This window comes from Anas acuta, chromosome 8 (genome assembly GCF_963932015.1).
Source record: "Anas acuta chromosome 8, bAnaAcu1.1, whole genome shotgun sequence".
Taxonomy (NCBI): domain Eukaryota; kingdom Metazoa; phylum Chordata; class Aves; order Anseriformes; family Anatidae; genus Anas; species Anas acuta.
The window spans coordinates 3,263,130-3,290,603 of NC_088986.1; the positions used below are offsets into that span (position 1 = coordinate 3,263,130).

Consider the following 27,474-nt stretch of genomic DNA (forward strand, 5'->3'; position numbering starts at 1 on the left):
AGGTGCCAAAGGCGCATTAAATGGATTCAATGGCTTTAGGTTTTAAATGCTTTTGGACTCCTCAGCAATTTTTAGCCAAAAATGATCATTCGAGTTAGAATCAGGATTCTGATGCCACTTAGGATAGAGACGGTTGAAATTTCTGCTTTGTAAATGAGTACTGCTCCATTTACAAAAGAGAAGTATCAGTTTTACCAGAGGAAAATCTTCTCTACATGTTCTTAAAACTGCATGACACAATCTTCATCATTAATTTAAAACCCTACCCCATTAAAATCTACCTTAAATATTTTGGTGTGATCTTTCCATAGAGTGTATTATCTTGTCTGCTAATATCTATGTTTACAGCATCATCTGGATTGTTTTAGACCTTGTATATTAGCCTTCATCCCTGCTTTTTTGTCCAAGCGATTCTTTCAATAACTAATAAAGTGGTAACCAACATATTGGCAATTTCTTTAAAATATAATTAGAATTTTATATTTGAAAACTTTAATGAGATGTGTAATAAACAGCAAGATAACAGTTCAATTTTCTCTCTGATCTAATGTTAGTTTCAGCGTCATTTTGCATTGTATAAATATATATTTTAATAAGAATATATTTTTTTTCTAATGACGTCTCTAAACATCCAGTCATTTAAAATTCATTATTGCATTTTTTTCATTTCAAATGTTATTTGAGAGTTTTTCGGCATACTTGGCAGATTAGATATAGCAGCGGGAACAAGCTGCAGCCATCCATAGGAGAATATACCTTTATGTGGGTGCTTTGGGGATGGAACATCTATAGCTGTTAGGCAAAAAATGCCATCATAAATTTGGATGGCATTTACAAAGCCCTCTAAAAAGTCTTTGCATATGATTATAGCTGAGGTATGATATTTTTGCAAGTAAAAGACCCAGAATAGATTTATGTTTCAACTATATCTTCCTGAGATGCATATGGATGCTAAATTGCAAGTGATACTAAAGGGAATTTTAGTAACTGTAGAGGATGGAGTCAAATTTTCTGTTTTATTTTTTATTTTTTTATTTTTTTTTTCTCAAAAATCATTTGCTCATTATTTGCATGCCATCAAAAACCACTGGCTATCCAAGCTATATATAACAATGATGGCTGTTAAATGCCAAAGGCATGAGATGGAGATGGGTAAATATGCAAATTTTTTAGACTTGTGACCTCAGTTACTGCATGGTAATGTTTTTAAATTACTTTTATGATGACAAGACTAAGTTTGGTGCTAATATTGGTTTTGAAGACTTAATCGGTATACACAGCCATTGAACATATGTTTTAATTAATAAAATGGCTGTAGACAGGAGTGAAAATAACTCAGGTAATTTAACATGTACTGTAAAGTCACCTGATTTCTACACAATTTGAGGTGAAGAGTTTGTACATTATTCCAAAGAAAGAAAGAGTTGCAAGCTGAATTCATGTGCATCGTACCAAACTGAAATGGATTTATAATTTGACAGGTCAAGAGTGTACTCATGGAACTGTTATGTATTGCTATCCAGTGGTTCCTGGTATTTTTATGATATGACTGCCTCGGTTTGACAGTCACAGGACTGAACAGTCATCTCATTTCTCCGTAACACAAAAAATCATTTGTAGCTGATCTACAGCTGCTGTGCTCTTTTCCTGGAAAGTGTCCATTGCTAGTTGTACGCCGGTGAGCGCCTGCTGCAATGGCACCGTGGACCTGCCACCAGCAACTCCTGAGCAAGTCTTGGCAGCTCCCAGTCAGCGAGAACTTGAATGGCTTTCCAACAGATCAGTTCTCAGACAGGTGATATCAGACAGGCAAAATCAGCCTCATTTTTCGGCATTCCCAATAGCTTTAGGATTCTGGAGGAACAAAGAATCCTCCTGGAAAAAATAAAATGTTCCCATTGCAGAGCAGGCAAGAGCGCAGCAGTTTGGCTTTGGCTTCATTTCCAGAGGAGCTCTGTCTGCCTGTGTGGTCTGCCCAACACCTCTCTCATCTCCTGTGCAATTTTAAACACATCAGACAGGGAGGCAGAGGGCTCGCAGGGAAAAAGTCCCTAAGAGTTTCATGAAAACAGGCACGGAAAGGGCAGAGGTAACATGTAAGTGCTCCCTCCAGGGCTGTCACTCTGGCAAAGTGCTTAGCATGAGCCCTCCTACTAGACACTGGAGAACCCACACGAGAGGGACAGCTGGTACATCCCCCCAACCACCACAAAATGTCTATGCACCGAGAACAAGAGCATTGGCATTGTTTGAATAAGCACACCCACCATGTAGTGCTCCGCGGTGTTCGGGGTTTCTTAGATATCCTAATTTTATAAAAGAAAGTAAAAGAAGAAAAAAGAAACAAGGTGAGAGAGAACACTATCATATTTTGTAGCAAGCAGGATACTGTGTGAAATCTTGGCCCAGTGAAGTGATAAAGGGGAAGCTTTCAGTTTGCTTAACGGAAAACTTACGAGGAAATAGCAAAATTACCAAAATGCCACATTGCAGAAAATGGGTGCGTTTAAGTTCAATTAAGCTGTAAAAAGGAAAATGGCACTTTAGCTTACAAAAAGTGAAGGGACAGAGGGAGCTATCAAAAGTAACTTTACAAGATTTGTATGCATGGGGATGCTGCTTCACTGGACCAAGAAAGCTACAGTATGGGACAGGATTTTTCTTTTATTAGACACTTTGCTAGATAGCTTTGTCGAACCTCAGAAACTGCTGCTCTGGCATTATGAAATAATCCTACATAACTTGATCTCATGAGCTTAGGAACACAGAAAAATAGCCATGCCAAATCAGATTACAGGGATCCACCTAGCCCAGTATCCTCTCTCTGACAGTGGTAAGTAATGGATGCCTAGAAAAGAGGAAAAGACCAGGGAAAGCATACACAGTGGTAATTCTCCAAAATACTCTCCCAGCCTCCAATGATTTGTGATTCAAGGACTTCTAAGACAAAGTTGAAATCATAGCATTGAAGATACTCGAATCCAAATGCACAAATTTACACCCCCCTCCTCCCCTTTTTGGATTTCAACCCCCATGAGATTTCTACTAGTCACATAGAAAAGGTTTCACAGTTTGGTGCTGGCAAGTCCAGTGTTCTTGCCACTAACTCTGAATGAGCTCACAGCTTTCAAGCCCAATGATGTTATGTGTATAAGAGCATCCAACACTTTCTCCTACATAAAAAAGTGACGTGTACTGAGGTGCTCTAAGTGTATATACTTTGGGAGATTTTTTTTTAAAAAAAGCAAGGATCTGGCTGTAAATTGATATTAACATTTTCCAGTATATGTGTAAAACACATGTTTCAGAAGAATAGAAGAGAGAAACTGTCACTCACTGGGAAGCTTTAGAGCTATCTGGCTCCCTGGGAAACTGCATGCAACTATTCTGGTGTCCAAGGGTTTGACCAGTGAGTTTCCTCTTCCTGCAAAGAATGAATGCAGAAGTAATAGAAAGTCTGAGGGGGGAAGATTTCAGCAAATGGCTAAAGGTACTCCTATTCTGCTAACTTCAGCAGGTAGGAAGCAGGTGGTGGTGGAAGAAAAAAGGGTGGGAGAGGAGAAACGCCTACCTTCTCCTCCCAGCAGTGAGCAGAGGGAAAGGGCAGGAGACTAAACTAGGAGAGACTCACACACTTGCAGTTCAGCCCTCTAAAATCCCTCTGTGGTGCTGCATTGACATGCAGTGATGCCGCCAGGTCATGGCAGTCCCAGCACTGCCACACAATGTCAGGACGTTCTGCTCTGATTGCCTGGGGTCTTGCTGTGACTCCCTTTCGTGATGGCACTTGGGGACTGAAACTGAACGCTCTGGCACGGCACAGCCTCATTCGTGTTGTCACCAGTTACTTATAAAAATCCCATATGCCTGGGCAGGAAAAGTGACTTCTTGAACATCGTGCTTATTTTACTACCCACTTTTCAGGGGACTTTTCTGAAGTCGGAATTAATTTTCTAATCAAATTGGTACCTACGTGTCAATTTTTTACTTCATTTATAAAAATAATCGGTAAAAGTAAGGACCTCAAAAAAGGTTCATCCTTTCATTTTTTGATGGCATATTGACTTTATAAGATTGTAAAGGCATGAATGATATATTAGGGAGTCCCTATAACTTTACTTACAGCAAAAATTAGAAAGTGATCGAAAAGTTTTATAGAGGAGAGCAGAAATATAATTTTAAGCCTCTTAAAATTGCCTGAACTGTAAAATCAAGTAATGAACACTAGAAAAGGATCTGTCAGCTGGAATCAAAGCTTAGACTAGTCAGCATTTTCTTCCTAAACCTTATTATGACGAAGATTTTTCATCTCTGCACTCTGTTCAGCCCAACAAATAAACCGGCTTGACCTCCACCTGTTACTTGGCGAAGTCTGCTATCATCTTTGACTAAACCCTTTTCTTCCCCTTCAAAGCCCTCTGCACCACTGAGAAGGTGGGAAGATGCAGCTGTGCGCTGATTCAAGTGGATACCAGTTCATAACCAGACAGCATTTCACAGCACAAATTACGAGCAACGGAGGAGATAAAAAAATGTAGTGCCAATGAATTCTGGAAGGGGGCAACATTTTTCATCATTTTAACAATGAGATTTTCATAGAAAGAAGTACTTTTCGTGTGTGATATTATGAACTAGCATTTGGAGCAAGAAACACTTTGCTTATGCCGTAACAATGAACCTATGCTAACACCACATATGAAGAGTTAAAGAGCATAATGGAAGCTATCTGTGTTTCTTTTATATTGCAGAAGTTGAATGCAGTCGCTATTTCAAGGAGGTTCAGCTCCAAATGTGTGTACTTTTCTGGACTTAGAAACAAGTCATGGCTACACACCGCAACATTGCTAAATAAAATAAATATATATATTATGGAACACAGAACAACAGGATAGGTTATGAGGAAAACCGTATAGCAGTCATTTCTTCAAATATATCATCATGACAAAACCATGCAAGAAGCTTTCTAATACAAAGACATATCAGAAAAAGCCATTTCATATAAAGTTGGACTTCTCTGGGTGATTAATGCTACGTTCAACAAAGGAGACAGTGTCTGTCTAATTACATTAAATACTTATCTTCTAGGGATTGGCAGGGTGTTTCTGCTCAATGTCACTTTTCATGACAATGTAATGATAGATCCGTTTACTTACCAGTGCCATTAGCAAAAATTGTACTGTTTTCTCAACTGCCCTCATATCACGAAAATATTTGATTAACACACTGTAGCTTATCTAATACTCTAAGCAACATATTCTGCATAGTTTTCTCTCTATTAAAAGAACAAGATTACAGCTTGTAAAAATTTTATTGCACTCACACAAAAATAAATGAATAATGTGTGATATACTTCAAGTATCTTACTAGTTCACAGAACGGGTTTATTTAATTTAAAATGCTAACTTGTACTTAACACATTAGGATTTGGAGGGAAACAAGGAAACAAACAAAATAGGTGCTCTGATGTACTACTTCCCATCCTGCCTTTAGTTACTATTTCCGTTTCATTTTAGCACGCCTTTGGAAACTTTTAGAACCTTTGACCAAAAAAAAAAATTCATATTCGTATTTCATTCCTTTGCTGGAGAATAGATATGGCCATCTCCCAAGTATTTAAAATTCACCACATCATGAACTGACTCTTCGTAGTCATGCTACTGTGCCAACATACAAAGAACAATAAACCTCTGGAAGAATGTACACAGCAAAGGCAGTTTATATAGTAACAAGATAATTTCATAAACCTATATTGAAAAGAAAGGCTGTGATGTAACATCCTAGCAGTATATATCAGCTACCTGATATTTACTAACAAGGTTAAACTACTATCTGTTTGTCTCAGCACTCTTCATAATTCACTTTTTAATGGATGGACAGGAAAAGTCAGCAGTGTATGGCACAGATCATTTTAGAAATAGGACAAGACAGCTTACGGCAGTATCTGTTTCAAAACGTGCTCCATCTTTCCATACGATCACATCAAAAGTCTACACTTAGCAACTACAATACTTCAAATCTACTCCTAAATCCTCCGATGGGTAGATTTCTGTTTGTAAGTAAAAGGGTGAATTTGAGAAAACAAAGAGCCCCGAGGAGGAGGAGGAGGTGCCACGTGCGGTCCCCGGGATCCCACCTTGGGGTTTTGTGCATGTGCAGAGGAAGGCACGTGGGAAGCTTCATTCCACGAGGGGTAGGGACGTCAACACCATTTTGTTACAGCTCCTCACGGTGCCGCAAAATGGCAGCAGGCGCCTTCCCCCAGTGACTCCCATTCGGCAGGACTCGGTACGGCGAGGCAGAATCAGCCAGCTTTCAGATCCCGTACCAGTGACTCTTGCAGCGATGACACCGCAGCCAACTGCCACATATGACTCTCCAAATTAATAATGGATTTAGGATTTAGTTCCCTGAGCTGCGAGGGTTTGGGGTGTGTCTGCAATTATCTAGATATAAGTCTGACACACATTATGCTTCTATCAATGTCATTTCCCTTAGTAGCCAACAGATTATCAGCAGCTTTGTGATATTCCAGGTGTCAAAGAAGAATTAAAACCACAACAATTGCACAAACAAAGGGACAAAAGACGGGATACGTGTTTCTGAGCTCTGCATATCAATTTAATATGTGCAGCTGACAATGATGCAAATGTCCTCGGGAGAGAGGCAGCAAGATCTGTGCCCAAACATACACACACCACCGTCAGCAAGATGGCAGAGAACAGAAGCAGTAGGATTCCCAGCCCAGGACACATGCCTCAGCAGGCAAAGCAACCCAATGAAACAATCCTCTGGTTGGGGAGAATTTTGGAAGCACCTGATATGGAAAAGGGCCCTAAACAAGCCAGATGGTACTTTTAGCTGGCAGCAGAAAGTAGGAGACAGCCAAAAACATTACAGCATTTCCCCAAGAGGCCAGCAAATCGATTTTTAACCATTTTTTTTTTTTTAGAGTGACGCTATGAATATAAAAAATAATGTTTCTATGCATTTTTAAATTGCTAATTTTATGAATAACACACTTAAGAAGGCAACAACTGGCAGAGATGAGAAAGCAATGGATTCTCACTTTCCCGCGGTAGTTGTATATTTGACATCAGGTTTCTATTCAGTCACTGCCACTGTTTACTCTGAATTAAGTGCCAGGTTTTGTTCAGGGTTTTCCACAATAACATTAAAGAGAAAAATTCTGTAACAGTAGAGAAAGAGCACTGTAAAATCACAACAGCACAATAGTTCTCACAACATGGGAGAAATGCTCTTTGCAAGACTGCTTTGCCCTCTTACAACCTGGACCCCCAAAATTACTGGGTTTCTAGACAATCATTTTTTAACAGAGGGCAAACAATTTATTTAATACCTACAAGTTCCCATTTGGCTAAGGGTTTGCATAAGAAATACAGCTGTTTTGGGGATCTTTTAATTTTTAAAAGCTCCAACTGGCCAAAACAGGCAATTCTGCCTGGATTACCGGACTGCTTTTGGGACTCATTTTGATGTCAGATGTTGAACTTTTGACAATCCAAAGCAGTTTCTTGCACAGCACGTTCAGATTAGGTGTGGCCAAGTGGTTTTCACTCAAGAAATGGCAAAGGGACATAGGTTGTAAGGACTGAAAGAGCAGTGATAGAGAGATGAGTTGTGAAGGAAGCGGCAATGACCACCACCCTTTGCTTCAAGCATGCCCCTCACATAGAGGATTGGAGAAGTTCAGAGGAAGAGTGAGGATGGTGCCTTACTTTCATTTGTCGCTATTTCAGCAAAAGAGTAACAGCGAGCCCTAAGAGAGGGTTAAATCTGGACTCCGTCCAAAGTGCTTTCTCCTGTTCAGAGCACAGTAGTGCATTAGCGTACTACATCACAGATAAAACTCCTGGAGACAAACGTGGGCTGCTGTAATAAAATGGGATGTTACACTAAGTACAAAGAAAGATAATCCATACGTTTATATTTTTTCCCAATCTCATTGACTATAAATCCTTACTTTTAAAATAAAAGCTATTTCCTTCCTACTTAGGTGGAACGTAAGACTTTTGCTGATAAAATGGCCCTGCTCTTTTTGAGAGCACTGCTCTTGGACACGAGGCCTGGTGGTGCCATTTCATTTTGCTGGCTTTTGGGGGATCAAAGATCTTCAGGCAAATCCCGGCGAGGGAAATGAAGACTGTGCACAAAACAGCAAAACACAGCCTATAATTTTCCAGCTAATTTTAGCTACAGGATATCTTATGTTATGCTTTTTGGTGTGTATCGCATTAATAGCTGCAACGAGTGGTGTAAGAGACGAGCAGAAGGAATGAGCTCACCAGGGCTGCCGGCCGTGCAAGAGCAGCATGGGCAAGCCGAGGTGGAAGATGCTGTGGATTACCTGCTCGCCTCCAAGCAAGACACCAGTGAAGTCAGAACAAAGCTACAGCCAGCATATGTGCCAGAGGAAGATACTGATGTACTTTAAGTCTTTGTGGAGCCAGAAAACGTAAGAAAAATAGGATTATTTAAGCAGTATCCCTTAACTTGGGCTGCAATGTCCTTTTTACCATCACTCCAGTGGGGCTTGGCTGTCTGGGGATGAGCTGAGGGGTAGCACTGCATTCGTGCCATAAGCTGTGGGGTTATGGGTCAAGGTTACAGACTACCCACTCTGGGGAAATCACACAGCTGCCATCACGGCACATACACATTCCTGAGGGCATAGGATGGCTCTGCAGCCACTGAGCCAAATCATTACCTGAGCTCAAAGGCCGCTAGACAGATTCCTCCGCTTTCCTGTGCTCACTGACCGCTGTGGTCAAAGTGTTGGGGCAGCAGCTAACTCTGAAGAAGTTGGTACCTTGTCAGAGCCTAGCTGGGAAGAACCGTTTTCTTCCTCTCTGTGGGCAGATCCACAGTTTTTGATGCGAGCATTTGGAGGCTGGCATGTGCTGCACTTAGCAGCTGAGAAGCAGGAAAATTGCAGTAGGTATCCAGCTCTGTGAAGTTAAGAGCTCAGGAATGCTCCTGGTTTTGTGCAGAAGCAGCGCATGAGGAATATCTCGAGTCAGAGCAACAAACACAGTGTGGGAAAGGAAACAAAAAAAAAAGAGAGAAATGTAACACAGTCTGCTTCCCCTTCCCGTTCCTGCACCATCCTCTCTCCGTCCCCTAACACCTCTCCTTGCACATTTCAACTTGGGTGAGAATGTTTGCTTTAAAACCAAGCCTGTTTTCTCCTTTAAAACAAAGATCAAGATGTGTACAGTAGCTGCTCTGTGTTATGCAGCGTAGTGATGGTTGTACTGGGAATGTTAATAAACAGTGCCGAGAGCAGAACTTCTGCATAAAAAAGGGTGTATGTTACATCTCTCCTCCTCTCCCCCGTTTCATGCAGTATTTACACAGCTGTGCTTTGTAAAATGTGTAGGGGAGTTTTTTGTTATTATTTTTTGGTAATTTATTTACCTAAGATAGCCCAGCATCTGTTTTGTGGTGAGCTTCTTTCACAAAGTTTCACAGTTGCCTTGACTGATGCAAAAGGAGGTCATGGTCCTTGCTCAGTGATCCTAAAACCATTTGTTTCAGCCACTTGGCCATTCTGTTTGGCTAATTTGTGTCCTGTTCTGTGTTTTTGGTTTGTCCTCTGCTTAGAAATGCACATCCCCTGGGGACTGATCTGGCTAGGTGAGTATTTTAGTTATCTGTTTTATAAAATGCAGAAGTGCACAGGAATTTGCAATAATATGCATCATTTACTGGCTCTCAATACGTACTGTATATTGGCTCTGAAGACTACTAATATTTTCCAGCTGCCTCCAAAACCAGAGTTCAGTGCAGTCTTTGCAGTGGGTCCTTTCCCATGACTGCCTACACAGGTGATGAAGACTTTTCCTGTGTCCTGAAGAATTAATAAACCTGAACATTTCTGTACCAGCATACTAGGAGATAAAATATTGCTTCTGCTTCCCAAACACATTAGAAAAAGCAAGTCTGCTGATCTCAACTGCTAAGACAGCACATGAAAGGAATGCAGTCCATTTCCTAACCAAGATCTAATCTATAGAAGAGTTTATAGATCCAAGTCAACATCCTGAATTGGTCCCAGAAGCAAATAAAAAAAAAAAAAGAAAGAAACTAGTTCAACTTTTGGAAGACAGGTACAATGCTCTCAATGTGTTTAATCCCATTTTGCAATTAAACAGTCCCATGCTGCACTATCAGATGATCTTCAAGGATAACTGCATCAGAGCAGACCCGTCTGGAGCTCTCCGAGATTCATGTTTGACAGCCAGAAATGCGCAGCCATGTTCAGACAGAGGGGGCTTCTGTCCTTCAGCAGCTTTGTACTTGAGCTTTCAGAGATTACTGCTGAAAGCATGTGGAAAATGTCTGCTTTTGTCCCAGTAATGAGGAAGCTTACAGGTTTCACTTGGTGACAACAGTGAAGCATAAACCTCACTGGCTTTGCTTCATTTGTGTATGTTAAAGAGGACAAGTGGCAGAATACAGCTCAGCCCGCAAGGACATCTGAAGAACATTAGGTACGTGGACTATCGATGCAGCACTCCCGTCCCAGCAATCCCTTTATCTCCAGGAAGCATTTCTCCAGCCTTTGTCAGGGAACAATTTTCTATGCACTAAATCTTCCTTATCAATCTGAAAAATGACTCAGACGAGGCCACCTGTGTGTGGAGCCGAAGATCAGCTCAGGTGGTCTTATGGCGGTCACGGCACGCCGAAGATCTACTTTTAAAGTTGGTCTATAAAGGCAGTGAAAATGGTGTGTGTGCACTAGGGCAGCTGAAAACACAGCTTTAATTTGATATCTGAGGTGAAGCACTTTCTGCAGTTTTTAAGGCAGAACTCCTACAGGTCTGTACCCCTTTTAAATGATGGATTTCCCGACGTCTGGAATTAGGGGCAAAGAGCAGGGCTGTGACACTGAGTGACTGACTTCTCCGGGACCATAGCGAAGGGGTATATTTCTCAGGGGATTACAGCACAGCTGAGGTATGTGCTCCAACACTTGCATGGGACCACTGATTTTAGTAAAAATGGAAGGTACAGTTAGGGTGATTCTCAGGGTCAAACCTGTTGTGTTGTCTGGTTTCTGGGGGGGGGAAAAAGAGCCTTTGAGAGGTGTGAAAACATCTCAAACTTTTCAATCTGAATGGCCTTTTCAATCAGTACTTCTTTTCCCATCTCTCACCTCCTTCCTTGATGTTGAAACAGTAATGCCAGCAGCATGGCATGTTGTCACAGGTCTCATGCTACCATGTGAATTGCCAAAGAAAAGCTGAGCTATTGATCCAGCAGTAATTTGTTGTCAAAATGACGATGCCTGTTCCAGCAGATGAGGAGTGTTAATCATTTGACTTGATGAATATTATTGGGAAGAAGTGACAATGCTCAAAGCACCACAGCTGACCTCCTACATTTTTCCTGCCTCATGTTATGTTCTTGATCTTTGCTGGCCTACCAATTAGCGTTCAAGTTATCCATTAAGGTGCAGCTCTGGAAAAGTTCTGTTTAAAATAAACAACAACTTATATTGGTGAGTAACTCATCAACTATGCAGCAGGCTGATTCTGAGTGCCTGGCAGAGAAACACACACATTTTGTGCTGTATCTGATAAAAGATCTATAATGTGCTAACACAAACCTATCATGTAGCACCTGTGACTAACAGATTGTGATATCAAAGTCTTGATGCCTAAGTGCTCCTGTAAATGCATTAAACTTTTAGCGGCAGGAACTGTAGCCTGCCAGTGACAAGGAGCTGATACGGTATTTCAGTAAAAGTTGATAAGTGTTATTTCTCTAAGAAGAAAAGAAAATTCCTACGTTCTTAGGAACCACTGGGCAGCTTGTGTCTTGATGGGACACTGCAATTCAGAGAGCAGGAATAAGGAAACACGTGGACTCTATGGAAGTACGAAACATTTAAGGACAGTTCCATATTTTACTGGAGCTGAAGTTCCTTTCAGTATGCTCTCATTCTGCATTTCACTTTGGGCATCTGCCTGCTCACCTGAAACCAGCAGCACCCACACAGGGCACGTTTAACTCCATGTACCACTGATGGAAGCATGAAAGGCAGTACAGGCCAGACACGCTCTGCTTCTCACCTGTGGCAGAACAAGGCTGTTGGAAGACTCTGTACGGGTGGGGAGAGATGTGGGAAGCTGTCTATAATGCCTTGGAGATGAGACGTATGTGTCTGAACAGGGTTGGGGAAACGAGGTGCATGGGAGCAGGAATCCTAGGCACAGGGCACGGTCTAACACAGCTCAGAAAGAGTTATTTAGAGAAAATAAGCAGTGGATGTTAGCATGGACCTGGGAAGCAAGAGTTTCTGGCTGCTGCACCATTCGTGGCATGTCTTCAGCCTAACGGCACAAATCAGCCTGCTGAAGCTCCCTGTGCTGTAAACCAACATGTTCTGGCCATCAGAGAAACTTGATCTGCTTCTGACCTCCCGTTAGAAAAGCCAAACTGTGCCGTGGCTGGAGGTTTGTCTGGTTGTGCAATGTTCCTGCTGTCTGCAGATATTAAGTTCAATGGAGGAAAAAAAAGGCACCGGTGCCTGCTGATAGAAGTGTCAAGGTATGTAATGAAGCTGCCACACAAGCAGGTACAATCTTCATGGCTGTGTGAGTGGGCTGTCTGTTTTTTTCTTTACACACTGAGAATTGGAGGGCAACACAATGTCACATCTGGGAAATACTGAGTAAATATAATTGGCAGGGATCCTGGATGCAGACCTCCTCTAGTTCGAAGAAATTGAGACGTTTCCTTGTTTTTGTCTTTCGTAAATGGGTATATGAGCATCCAACCAAGTCAGCTTAAGGAAATTAATAAAGATCACGAAATTCCTGTGCCTACTTACGATCCAGGCAGTGAAAGCTGCCCACTACAGCAAGCCACAGAAAAGTAATGCTGGAGTTTTATTTGATATTGATTGCTCCAGGTCTGAAATTGAATGTTTTCCCAGAAAAAAATGATTTTTTTCCTTTATTTTGTATGAAACATGGTTCTCATGTTTTTCATATTTTCTACAGTCAATACTTTGAATCATTGGCAGTAATGTAGAACAGTCACTGCAAACTTCTCTGCGCTCTGACTTAGCGTGTGATGTTGAATTTGATGAGCCCATAGACCTTTTGCCTGAGGACAGATCGGATGTACTCCGCATCACTGATGCTGGGACATACTGCACAGATTTTCTTTTCTAGGTAGTGCCAGACAGCAACAGTGTTCAGGGCATGAAGAAGACATACAGAACACACTCTAGGATCTCCCTTATACCACTTCTCTGGTGTTTCCAAGATACAATTCTGAACAGACTCTGAAATTAAACTCATCTGATCTATGCCTGAATGAGTCTTCCTAACTTGCAAGACATAAATAAAAGGTTCTTAGTGAATATGGAGAAGTTTTCTTGCATGTTGAGAATCTTTTAAAAAAACAGCCTGTTCCAGATTGACTAAGGTAGTTACTGAAACAGCTTGGACCAGTTGCCTGCATATGATCCTTCCCTAACCAGCACTGGGGAGAGACTTGGCACTAGTAAGTTAGAGGTCACTGCCACTGCAAGGAGAAGGCTCCAGAATAGGATCTCAGCTCCACAGCTGCATAGAAATTGCTCAGAAATTATTTTCAGACAGTCCCATAGATAGTGGCATGAGAATGAACAGTGCTAGCCTGAGTGGTGTAGTAAGCAATCATGAGGCTGACTTTAATAGCATCTTTACTATCAAAGACGTGTCCAGCAGTCTAACAGGGAACTCTCTAGCTTACTGTAGGTTCATATAATATTATCAACTCCATGAGACCCTGGAACTGTAAATATGTCTTTCAGGCATGCAGTGAAAGTGTGATTATTAACTCCTTAAGGTTTTTTGCACTGAAAGACTCGTTTGGTTCCTGGGGTTTTCAAGACGAAGACATGCTCAGGGCAGAGCAGCAGGGTGCAGCTGGGGTGGGAGAAGGTGGGTTCCCACAGCACGAAAGGCCACATCCATCCTTCTGTGGAAGGACCACAGAGCTCAGCCCATTCTGAAAATGAGTGCAGTGCTGTAAGTTGGCCAAGACCACAACTGAAGCAGAGCTAATTGTCCCCTCAGAAATCTCAAGGAGTACAAACACCTACCTCTCTTGGGGTTACTGTCCTCCAGAGACCAAACTAACTTGAGGAAATACAAGTACCAGGAAGACCTAAGTAAAGAAACTAAGAGGATACTCTGAATTTACATTTTAAACGTTTTTTCCATGCCACACTGTAGAAATACAATGGGATTAAAATTGGCAAATACCATCCATATGCTACCCTACAAAAGGACTGACAGAGCACAATGTGAATATTACTCCTGGCCCGAATCAGAGAATGCATTAAAAAATGCATAAGTAGGATACTGATATATATTAACTCCATCTGATTATGGAATTAAAAAGCTTATACCTGTAATTATGGCTTACCCCCTTTACCAGCAGACCTGCCACAGAACTGAACAGAGGCCAGCTTTATACCGGAGTTCAAAGCCGGTATGATGTTGCCTTATTTTCTTACTAACATCATCTTTATCCTCTCTTGCCCTTCTTCTCAGTTAACAAGAGTTATGTACTGAAAGTGCTGAGATAAAGTAATGGTAAGGAGGATACCGCAAAAGGTATTTGAAAAGCAGAAGTAATTTACTACATGTCTGCTTTGTTTTACTTCCTAAGCCTTCCTGTTGTGAGAGGAAATTCATCTTTTCTGGCAGACTCCAGCCTTTTTAGGCCTGAGAGCTCCCCAGGAGCTTTCGAGTGCAGGTAAATGGATGTGAGACTCAAGGAGTACAGTGCAAGAACATGGAATTAATGTTGGGTTTTGCTTTGGCTGTCACGTCTGACGTACAAGGAGAGTGCTATATCCTCGCTTGCAAGAAGTATCTAGATGTAAAAAACACGAGGCTGCGTCCTCTGCTCATTACCATGGGTCTGAAATGCCAGGAATGGAAAGGTCGTGTTGCTGGTGGGTGAAGCACAGAGGACTTACGCCCATAAAGTCTCCGCATGAGGCAGATGTCAGGGTGCCCTGAGCCCTGGGTCCCTGCAAAGTAGGAGCTCAGAGGAAGGGCTGTGGCTGGACAATAGGTGCAGCCTGTATTCTGCACGCAGCGGAGACCCCGAGAGTAGGCACAGGGGAAGCATCCACTGCCTAATCTAAATAGCACACAGAGTGGTTTTGTCCTCTTCTGTTCTCCTGCCAGTTTGCACATATGTTCTGAGTATACAGCCTGCCCTCCAAAGACCACTTACAGGGGCAATCACAGGGAAGCAAAGCAGGAAGAAAGTATCCAAAAAGGGAATTTGTTCAAGAGAAAAAAATGGAGACAGATGTAGAGTGACTAGTCACGGCTGGCGGTAAATAACCCTCTGCCTGGAGTGCTCTCTAAGAGGAGTTCACATATTCCATTTCATATTTCCTTTCTAGGAAGTCAAATCTTTGTTTTCCTGGCATTTGTTCCTTTTTTCTTTTCTTTCCCTATATATATTTTTTCCTGCTGTATGGTGCGAAATTGTTTTCTCCTTTTCTGTTTCGTTTCTATGCTGTGTTCTTTTCAAGTGTGACATTTCTCCAGCCACCCTCTCATGCAGACCTCAGCTCCCTGCACTGTCCCAGGCAGCATTTTCTGCTATAACCCCCTCCTACCCTCCGTGCCTTGAGCTCTGCCCTCTTCCTCTATACGTTCACCAACACACAGAGGTCTCCACACCTGCTCCAGCATTTCAGTCCCCACTTTTTCTCACGTGCACACCTCAGAATTAAGCAAATGCAAGACACATCGACAGAATATTCATCCTCTCACTCCCATAAACCTGTCAAGGCACATAGGCCAAGAAGCTATCTCTGCATAAATCTAAATCTCCTGCGAGGAAGCAATCTACTCAGAGGTAATAAAGCCAAAGGATATATTATTATCTTTGGTGTGGATCCTACTGGGCTGGGAGGTTGGCTGCTGGCTCCTCGCTCTGAACTTTCCTTCCCCGCCGGAGCAGCTAGCCCACAGACACGTCTAAGCTTCCTTTCCTTGCTCTGATTTCCTCCTCCCGTTGTTTGGCTGGTAACTCAAAGGACGGGGCTCAGTTCTGGGGTTTGGGAACCTGGCTTACGCTGCTCTGCCAGCACAGGACAGAACTTTTATCTTGCTGTCAGAAGCAGCATCCTTCTGCACTGCTGATACCTGCATTATCCCACGCAGCACGGAGTGAACCACATAGAAGAAATGCCAAGTGGAACAAAAAGATGGGTTTAGTCTTTAAACTGCTGTGAATTTCACCGAGAAAAAAAAAAAAAAAAAACAAGACACTGAAGAAACTCGGAGATTACTGTATGTTAAAACCGTGCCATCACTTTTGGTTGTAGATTAAATAAATGGCAAGGCCTTTCTCTGGACAGGAGGGACATTGGAAAGGAGGGATCTGAAACAGAGCAGGGACTTCACCCCTCTCAGAGAGGAGCACTGTGGCAAGACACCAGGTAACAGGATGTTAGCACCATTTGTAAGGCTTTCAGATGACCAGTATTTCTAGGCAGATGCCCCACTGAACGTCATAACAGATTTGATATTTATGGAAATAAAGCAGCCATGTCAAATACGAAGGAGCAGACATCAGCATCGGACCCGGGTGTGGTTGCTGAGGTAAGGCAAGGCACTGTGCACAGCTTCCAGGCAGGATGCGTCCCCCTCTGCTACTTAGGGGGGAGCCCTTTGTTCCAGTGACATACCGCCGATGCCTTGGCATGAAAGGACACCAGAACTGTTTTGTCCTTCACCACTGATGAGCTGGGGTTTGGGTAATTTTCCTGCCAGCCGTGCTTTTGCAGGTTTTACAGAGAAGCTGAGGCAATGAATTCACAGGAGAGGCTGCTGGAAAGCCAGAGCAGAAGGCTCAGGGTGGGGCTGAGTGGCTATAGCATGAAGATTGAAAGTGCATCCCACGCAGGCAGGATAAAGCTCTTTTTCTTCTCCACTGCAACAGTGATAGATAGCTTGATGAATCTGAGCTATATCTAGTTGGTACCTGGCTTGAGTCCCTCATGTTGCAAGGTGATTTTCTGCCATTTTACAGGCATGCCTAGACAGAACCAGGGATTTCTCGTAATAAATGAGGAAGGTCATGAGGAAAGAAGTACCTTCCTTCTCCTTCTCCTTCTCCTTCTCCTTCTCCTTCTCCTTCTCCTTCTCCTTCTCCTTCTCCTTCTCCTTCTCCTTCTCCTTCTCCTTCTCCTTCTCCTTCTCCTTCTCCTTCTCCTTCTCCTTCTCCTTCTCCTTCTCCTTCTCCTTCTCCTTCTCCTTCTCCTTCTCCTTCTCCTTCTCCTTCTCCTTCTCCTTCTCCTTCTCCTTCTCCTTCTCCTTCTCCTTCTCCTTCTCCTTCTCCTTCTCCTTCTCCTTCTCTTCTCTTCTCTTCTCTTCTCTTCTCTTCTCTTCTCTTCTCTTCTCTTCTCTTCTCTTCTCTTCCCTTCTATTTTTCTCTTTACTCTGCTGTTCACTCCTCTCCTCTACATTCCTCTCCTCTCCTCTTCACTCCTTTCCCTATCTGAGAACCTCAGGAAGTTTGACATGGGCAGTTGTGCTTAAATTCCCCATCCCACTTGTGCACGCAGGGCTTTAGGTACTTCTCTTGCCCAGCTTAGCACTCCAGTGCCACTATCTGGACAGGACTTGGATGAGACCAAGGTTATGAACACATGCGGGGAAAATCACCAGAAGTGACAGCAAAATTAATAGCCAGCCTCTGGCTGCTGTATAAATGAAGAACATTTGTCATTAATAAAGAGGACCCCAGACTTTGGGGGGAGCTAGCCTTCAGACTGACCATGATGTCGAAGCAGTGAACCAGTCAGCTTTGAGCCATCTGTGCCTGAGAGGAGGTTGCGATCTCTCCTTCCGATGGGCGCTGAGCTTTTGTTCGTGCTTCTGCTGCTCCGTGAGCAGAGTAGCTCAGTGCAAGGTGAAGCTCTGCCTTACATCATCTGGAGACTGGAGCGGATGGAGGAAACAGCCCCCAGCATCTACGGAGCAGGACACCTCGCTGAAAACACCAGAGCCCTGGGGACCACGGTGGCAAGGCAGTCACAGGGAGCCTGGCACTTGTCTGCCTGCAGGTCCACCCTCTCCTCCTGCCAAAGTGCCACATCTGCACTCAATAAGGGCCCACAAGCTGGCTCCTCCTCATTAGAGGAGAGAGGGCAGCTGGCAGGGGATCCTCCAAGGGCTCCCAGACGCGGGAATCAGTCCCCTCCCAGTCTGGAATAGCCCAAATTTGGTGACTTTCTGGGCATGCTGTAAAGGACAGCTGTTTGACAGGGTCTCCAGAGAAAGCTGTGGGTATGTTTCCTACATGATGAAGGATATAGGTGGCTGGCCAAGTGCCCACAGCACTGATTTTAATGCCGTTCAGGTTGAATTTACTTTTCTATGCCGTACAGTTCATTATACACAGTGCCCTGGACAAGCATGTGTTGTTTCAAAACAAACCAAAAACATACTAATTTAAATCCAAACAAACAAGAAAGGAAAAAAGCATGTATTGCGAAAGACCCTTTGGGCTGTTTAGAGGGCCTTCTCAAACACTGGGAGGCTTCTCAAGCACTGGGAGATGAAAGTACTGACTGTGTTTATCTAACAAATAAAACTTTTGTTATTTTTATTGGCAATAAATATGTGAATATTTAGCTGTAACCAAAATCAAGACATCAGCTTTACCTCTATATATAGCACTGGCCCAGAAAAATATTTTCAATAGTATTAAGCACCCAGATGATCTCAAGATAAGTGACCAACAGACAGTTAAATACATAATGTAACATAGCCCAAAAGATAACCAGCAAGAAAGATCACACATAAAAATTAACTGAGAAGGGGCAGAAGAGCTACTTCCTAAAGCTTATGAAGTTTAATATGCAGTGATAACTATTTTGATATGAATCCTCCAATTGCACTACAGATGACATTGTAAGTCTCTTAAAAGTCATTACTAAGTGATCTTGAGTGTCGTAGAATGCCTGAAAAGTCCTTCTACCTTACATAAGTTTCGGGATATTTATTTAAATAGTATAACTGTAGGGAACACCCCAAACAGGTACTGCTTTTTGCTAAGCAAATGTCACTGCTATCCCAGAACTGAATCCGGACATTTTGACAGAAACAGACAGTGTATCTTTTGCTGCATTATTTAAATACTTAAGATATTTGGCAAAAATACAGAAGTGACACACTACAGAAACATTTACAGCTGCAGGAGCAATAAAACCTCTACAGTATTTTCACTAGACTAACCTTTTCTCAGAAGAAGTTACAAGATTTTTATAATAGAGCACCTTTCTATACAGCATTCGGTGTACTCTGATAACAAAATGAGCAACTGGAGATAATTTTCTCGGGCTCCTGAAAGCCGTGGCTTACCTGGCTCCACTTCATGCCATCCACTTGACTGGCTGCCACTTCCTGGAGAGCGCCCTTGGCTTGTATAAAACGGCTCCTCACCAGGACTGTCCATTTCATCCTCCACAGATTTGAGACGTTTTGTAGAGCTGAAGAAGTAAAAACACATATTAACTACTATATATATGGAAAAGAACAAAGGCGCATCTTTTGGGACATACTTTGCTAGCACTGCTTGAGACTAACCTGCCTATGGAAATTACAACCTCTCAAGGAGTTCAAACCGAACCCCTAAACATGCCTTAGTTTAACTAGAAGACAGTTTAACTTTTAGGCTTTTATAGGGCAAAAAAGCAGGACATTTTCCAAAGCACATAGAGGTCAATAAAATAATTTAATTTGTGTGGCATTATTTTTGCAATTTGAATGAATACAGTAATAACATGCAAGACATTTTAACTGTCAGATTTTTGCACAGCTTAGTCTGAAAGGAGTATTATTTATCAGCTCAAACTGGTATTTTTGGTCTTTTAACTGTAGCTGTTAAATTAATCTAGACTTCAGTCCCATAAGAAGTATAGACAAATGAAAGATGGAAGAATCCATTTGTGGTTCAAATGTTCCCATTATCATACAAGTACAAGTATTTTACCCTATAACTGTATAAAAAAGCCACCACCAGGTACCTCTGACCCGTGTCAGTACTAAAGGACTCCCTTGTCATCTATCACACCTCCCTTTCCAACAGCTCAGGAGACAGAAGAGCCCTTCCAGTGGTCTCTGATGGTCAGTGACTCAGAGTCCAACAGTTTGGTAGGGAGAGGATCCCAAAGCCAAAGACACTCAGGTTGGCTCTGTTTTCTATAATGAGTTGTACAGACTGCGTGGGGACATTACTGAGAATTTCTCTTTTAAGTACTTTTCCAAGGCTGGGTCAGCTCACTTTTTACCCCAGATCTGTATTCTATTAAGCTTTAAGGCATTCAAGAACAGGCTCCTCTGTACAGGGGGAACATATTTAAAAGACATCAAATATTCCAATTTCTGCTGGTCTAAAACTTTCAGTCTCTGTGCAGCTCTTCTCCCGAAGCTCTGCACAGGTATTCAAAATCAGTTTGTGAGAAACAGGAAGAATAATTTTTGTGGTATGTGCGGAATGCAGGTTTGGCCATTCCGTAATTTAGAGAATTGTTATGTGTCAATAGGGGAAATTGTGTGCATACAATATAATTACCGCCTGATAATTCCGCTGACTCTGTGTATTTAAGGAATATTTTTTTTCTGACTGGGAACAGACTAATGAGAGGAAAACAAACATATCACCAAGTTATTAACTACCCATGCTGTTTATAATTGTGTCCTTATCACTGCTAGCTGTTTGCAGAAGAACAGAAGAGTAACAACTGAACTCTTAAGTAACCGATAACCTCACTTTTTTGCGTCTGGATTCACAACCAAACTCTACCTGAGAATGTGCTAGTGATGAGCACTGTAAATGGGGTGCACAGTTTATATGCAAAGAAGAAAGAGGACAAAGTTTTTAACTGATGTGTAATGGGAACTGTAGTCACCAAACTTCATAATGTGCACTAACTGAATGTTCTTCCAGTTACCGCCAGCTGTAAGAAACTGTGGCTAAGAGCCTCCCTCTAAAGATTTTCTTTTTAGAAAATAAAAAAACAGCCAAATTCAAACTATAGAGCTTTTCTACATGTGTACTTGCTTACTGCAGACTGAGATAAAAATGTCAAACAACCCTGAGCTGAAGTTAGACTTTCTTGTCATGTCTTTGAAATAAGTGATCTATTTTGGCCGTGGGGGAAGAAAAATCAGTCCGTTTCTTTAATAGCGTTCAAAACTACCAGAGTGACTGGGCTTGTTTATAAATCTAATCTCATGGATGCTTAAAGTAAGAGGATAGGGTAAAAAATAAAAAATATCCTTGTCTGGCAGTTGGTATCTAAGCCAAAATCAAAATGAAACTGGGTAGTCATCTGCATTAACAACTCACAGTTTTCAAATCGTTGAGTCACAAATTTCTAAATGCTATATGAAAACCAGAATGCATTAAAGACTAAGATCCTAAAACTGTATTAGTCTCACAGATAACACTTTTTAAGATAAAGAATGCATGTAAGTCTATCTTAAGATTTTCCTGTCAGGACAAAGTAGCTCATCTCGATAAGCTCCCAGTTCTCTTCTGCCACCACTAAAACTCCAGCAATTCCCATGGAACTTCTCCTGATACACCAAGACATGAGCCAGAAGTTATACAAGGCAATGCAACTGATTTTCTTCAAAGTTTGTATATATAAAAAGAACTTTAACAGCAATCCAGTTGAACATTCAGCTCTGTGAATCTGAAGCAGCTCCCCATCCTGAGGCCCCCAAACAACTTGTCAAATAATTTAGTGGTTACTTTCCCTGATGAGTAATGATGCTTGCCTGGGTTTCCAAGTAACTTGGCAGTAGGCAAAGATTAAATTACCTGGTAGAGGATGTGCTAGGTAAAGACCTCCTCATTGCTCCTGGGCTCATGCTGTAGTATGAAGAACTTTCCAAATCTGAGAGGGAGAAATTAGGGCCTGTTCCTGCAGCTATTGGTGCTGGGGAAACAAAAAAAAAATGAAGTCAGTAACTCAAGTGAGTAAGGCATGAACTGTACTTCAAAATCACTTTCTCATTCCTCAATAATGTATTTATTTTCACAATAAGTATAGGTAGAATGTGGAAATTGAGAAATGCTAATGGAAACGGGCACTGCAATCAAGCAAATGTTAATTTCATCAAGAATATACTGTTCCATAGACTCTTTCTTCTATTCCTCCAATGATATTCTTTCTTTAAAAAATCAAACAATTATGACACACTTTTATTCAATTTAATTAAGCACTGCTTTTCTATTAATATCAGTCTAACACTTAATGAAACTTGTTGCGTTTGTTTTTAGGACAACATTGCATTTACTGGCATAATTACAAATAGGCTGCATCATCCCTGTAGTGTGCTTGGCATAATCTATAAGCAGTATAGGCAGGGAAACACACACCTCAGGACCTCTGGTATGTACGTGATGTACATCCCCAAGCACAGAGGTTACAAATGCTCCTTGGAGAAAGTACAAGCACAGATGAAAAACCCAAGTTCTCTTCTGCCTGCGAGCATCTGAATTTTCCTCTGGCCTCTCCTCCAGCTAAATCACAGCTAGACATTTGTCTCAAAAAATGTTATCCAGCGATTACTTTTCACTGCTCACCTCTCACTACCTTACCCAGCACCTAAATTTTATTGTAAGGGATATGAATAGCATTAATTTCCATGTCCTAAAGCCTTGGTTTTACATTAAAATATTATGAGTTCCTGCACGCCCTAAAGTTTTCAGGCACAAGCCTATGAAGTCCATGTGCTGTATTCTTCTGGGAACAGAGCAGCTTAACGTTATAGTTAAATGCATTAAAAGATAATGCATTTCACAAAAACATGCAACTATATGGCATGTGGTCCCATAGCCAGTGTTGCTGTTCCAGCGCTATTTGCAGGACAAAGCAACTTAGGGAGCTGACAATTACAGATCATGATTTTCTCTCACATTTCAGAGACATCTGAAAAAGGACATACTACACAATAAACAGCACAAGTTTGGCCTGGAACGTATTGTCTGAGAGCCCCGATTCACAGCAACAAAGGCGAAGCAGTCTCAATGCCACACAAGGATGCTGAGCCAAGTTTAATCTTTGGTCTGAGAATCTGGCCCTTTTTCAAAGACGAAAAAATCTTTCACTCCGACGGGGCAGGAGTGAGGAAATGAAGACAGGATAGCTCCTATCGCCCAGCTAACATGTCTGGGCTGAAATGCAGGCCTTCTGGGAGTGCTGCCATTGACTGTAATGGGGCCAGTATTTCACCCCAAGACTTAAGGAGCTCACAGTGTCAGATCTGACAGAGGAATAATGTAGCTTTGCAGCTGCCTCATCATCCCCACAAGACAATTAGTTGTTGTTTGGCAAGGATCTTTTAAGAACGTCATTGAGACAGCAAGGGAACAGCCTGGATAGCCATGGACTTTTAAAAGCATGGGACGGAAAATACACAACACTATTAAAACTTGAGAAAATCTGGAATGATCATTAAAAGGAACGAAGCTGGGAAGTAATTTATGACAAGAACGCTCAAATCCTTTGTTATCTTCCCTTAACTATCATACGCTTCCTGTACACCGGGTATATGAGAGGGTGTGTTAACACAAAGAAAGAAAAATTAAGCACAGTAAAATTAACTCGTTTTATCAATTTGTGCTTTCTGCAACAGTTTCCTGACAGCAACTACAAGAGGCTGTAAAACTGATGAATTTGCATGGAAAAAGAAAACGGTGTAAGTAATTTGTGTAAAAGGTAACACGGACATGGACTGCTATAATTCAGACACCCTGCAGATAGCAGACTGCTGCAGTGTGAGCAGTTATGGGTTAGAAAAATGACCACACTGCAGTCAGTCTGACTTGAATGGAAATCAATCATAAAGGTACTCTCTGCAGCATCTACTCCACAGTTTTCAGCAACTTCCCTGCCAAACAGATTTCTGCTCTGCAAACCCTTTGCTGATCAGTTCCTCTGCACCCTCTACCTACCGAAGCCTAACTTACAGGTTAAGCACACTATTTTCCAAACAGGAACATAAAAAGGCAAGCACCAAATTAAAGCGCTATTTCTTTTCTTTCTGAGGCACAATGAATTTCCTAACCACTACAAGATTTATGAAGCAGCTTTATTCCAAACAGATACAGAAGAAAAAATAGTATCTGGATAATGCTTTTGTTCTTCCTTTGCCTCCCTGTTACTCCCCCTCTCCCCAAATCCAAGACAATGCTGCTCAAACATTTGAATTGGCCCTACATGAAAATTAAATGCACCTCCAGAACAGGGGTGGAGGAGGAACTGGGTGTTGCTAATCCTGTATAAACTCAGCACAAAGTAGCAACTGCTAATCAGAGACTGATTTCTGCCCCTGCAGCAAACACGAAGGATGCTTTCTTTGTTACAGGCCAAACCACCTCACCACAGCAAGAGCCTGTTTGCAACCAGAGGGTTACAGAATGAACGCCACCTCTATGAAACAGCAACAGATGTCCCCAGCAGTGGCTGAAGTGGCTAGATGGCCCTCAGCAGCTGAATGCTGGAAAGTCCCATGGCAGTTCCTAGATGAACTGCGATCCTGCCACAACCAACTCGAGGCCAGTGACCCTAGAAGCGCCGTGACAAGCTTTGCACAGGGTCAAGCTGTTCTCGAATCCTTTCTCCTGCATATTGGATTCCTGTCTTTCAGCCTTGGGGGAGCTGAGCTGCACCTCATGGCTTCATGAGGGTTTCAGCTGCAGGCTGCCTGGCTGCTCCAGTAGCTCCTGTGCTTTTTTTGGTGTGAGGCACCTCCAGGAGGCATCTCAGCCTGCTTCGAATGGTTTTTCACACCGCCTTTGGTCTTTGAACAGGACTGGGAATATGCTGTGGCCCTACATGAAGTGGCAGCACGGCTGGGAAGCTCACTATGCAGCACAGCTGGCTGTTCACACGCTGCAGCCTGCAGAAACTCCAGGCCGCTGACGTTAAAAAACATGCCGTTCTCCCCCCTAACAAATGCTCTGCAGCAAAGTGACCACCTTCTGATAGCTCAAGAACATCTCCTGATCAGGAAAGGATGTCAGAAATTTCAGTTCTGACTCAAAACAAGGGTCTCCACCTACGTGCTGACACCACGATGTGGTGGGGCACGGAGGCTGGCAGAGGAAGGACCCCCGGGGATGTGTGTGGGGGTCTGCACAAACAGACTGATGCTGGGCATGGCTCCAATTCCAGCTGTGGGCATCTCAAAAAGCCCCCGTGTGCAGGGGATGGGTTTCACTTGCTCTGAAGGGGCAGGATGAGATGGCTGGTGTGGGCAGGATGTCCCTCACCCCGGGCTGCCACACAGGCAGGAGGGAGGTGGCCGTGCCAGGCCGAGCGGCAGCACCAGGCCCGGGGACACGGGCAGAGCCTCCCCTGCTGCCAGCTCGTTAGCCCGGATCTTCACCCGAAATGTCAAGAAAAATAACAGAGAAATTAACAAAAAGCCCTCTGACTTAACTCAATTGGAATATTTATTTTGAAAAATTTATTGAATTAGAGAACAGGAAACCCACTAAATAAAACCAGCCAGGCTGGCATTTGTCTTCCTTGGAATATGGCACTCTCTCTCAGTCATGTTAATATTTAGCTTCTCATTTTCCATTTTTATGTATTTATTTTTACAAAGGGGCTGGGATATGACTAAGATCATTACATGTGTAACATTGCAGAAAAGTGATAATGTGTTTAAGGTTAAACGGGAGAAACGTGACATTTGACTAATAAACTTTTTCCTGTGTTGTGACTCCATAAACAAAGGGAAACACACTGCACTGCTGATGCAGAGAGGAAAGGGGATCTGTTTTCTTCTTTTTTTTTTTTTTTTTTTTTTGCAAGGCCTTTGTCTCCTACACACTGTATCGTTAGATGCAAAGAGGCTTAGCTGAATACAACAGATATGAAATGTGTGATGTTCATTTTAAAATTACAAGTACAGCCTGCTATTGACCATCTAATTATGCTGAGTTCCATTTATAAACATAGCTAACCACTAAGTTTATAGAGACTTTTTGTGCTGCTTTAATAGGATATTGATCGAGAGCAAGGTTTGAGTGGACTGCCATTGAATTGTGTAATGGCATACAAAAGGCAAGGTCACGGCAACTGTTCACTCTATGCCTGCAGTCTATTTTTTATTATAATCTTTTTTTCTTCCTCTCTTACCAAGCCCAAACAGAGTGTTTTGGATAGCAGTGCTTTGCTAAGGAATATAGAGTACCTTTTTGAATGTTAATTTTCATGCTGCTGACTTTAACTGCCTTCACTACTGTAATGCTTAGTATAGCAGAAAACATACAGGCTGCTGTTTAAGAAAAAGCTGTTTTACGATGCCCCAGCTTTCCCACACGTGCTCTGCACCGGGGAGGTCTGTGGATGAGAGCCTCTTCTCCTTCTGCCAGCCTACGGGAAGGCAGCGGCGTCCTCCCTGGCCCCTTGCAGCCGCTGCCTGGCCCAGGCCCCCACACCTTGCAGCAGGCATGCCGTGCGCGGTGGGGCTGGCAGGACTTTCCCTGCAATTTGTTTTGGCTGTGCCTGGCCACTCGACGAGAAGTGTGAGGAAGTCGTGTTTCCTCCATCGCACCCACACTCCGTGCCCGGAGCGGCAGCAGTTACTTTCATTTCTAGCATTTGTGTGCCTGTGTGGCAGCAAGGCCGGCTTGGGCCCCTGCGACCACAAGGCAGCTCAGGAGCTCTCCCAGCTCCTGCCTTGCTGCGTGCCAGGGCTGGCAGTGCCCCGGGTAAATGCTCGGGTGCTGCTAAACCAGCTGCTAACCACAGCGAGAGGCTGCCTGCGAGCCTGGCGCTCGCTGCAGCCAGCATCCGCCGTGCTGCAGGATCCCGAGCTTTTTAAAATGCCTTGGCCACAAAATCACCTCTTACCTGTGGAATTAGCATAACTTTCAAGGATAATTAGCGGAACCATTTCTGTGTTTATACAGAAGTGGTAAGCAACTGCGTGTACGCTTGTGTGCTTGTGGTTTCACTGGCTCATTAGAAGGATTAAAAGTCACCCCACTTGCTCTGTACAGCTCCTTACTGCACGCAGTTAACGTCTTAAAACTCAAAGCGTGGCATTTTCTGTCCAGGGTGCAGTCAGAATTCCCTTGTTTATCAGCATGAAGAATGATGTCATTTTGACAAATAACACAGCACAAAACAAATATGTTTCATTTGGCTTTAGCGAATGTTCATAAATCCTAAATCTTTCTTCACATCCTGGGCAGTGCAGTTTATCTGGCTGCCTGAAGGACCTCCAAGGGAGGAGATCTTCCCAGCAGCTCTCTGCACAAGAGCACATGGTGCAGACTCAGTCTAACAGGGGAATAATATCCCCCGTGCCCCTCTCTCTGCTCCAGCCTGGGCCAAGCATGGGCTCTTGCTCAACCAGGCTGTAAACTCAGAGCAGCAGATGAGTC

The 27,474-nt window shown here is 42.8% G+C and overlaps 1 protein-coding gene across 16 annotated transcripts in view; it reads right to left on the bottom strand.

Annotated features, from left to right (window-relative positions):
- Positions 1 to 27,474, bottom strand: part of NFIA (nuclear factor I A) — a 348,730-nt gene that overhangs the window by 59,332 nt on the left and 261,924 nt on the right. For 7 of the 16 annotated variants that reach the window (XM_068690696.1, XM_068690694.1, XM_068690697.1 and 4 more), the window contains 4 exons: positions 21,889 to 22,006; positions 19,422 to 19,549; positions 3,338 to 3,424; positions 2,268 to 2,306 (listed from right to left, as the gene is read on the bottom strand). In XM_068690696.1, coding sequence (XP_068546797.1) covers positions 2,268 to 2,306; positions 3,338 to 3,424; positions 19,422 to 19,549; positions 21,889 to 22,006 — 372 coding nt within the window. The remainder of the gene's footprint in view (positions 1 to 2,267; positions 2,307 to 3,337; positions 3,425 to 19,421; positions 19,550 to 21,888; positions 22,007 to 27,474) is intronic. The other 9 variants (XM_068690700.1, XM_068690708.1, XM_068690710.1 and 6 more) reach the window with 2 other exon arrangements.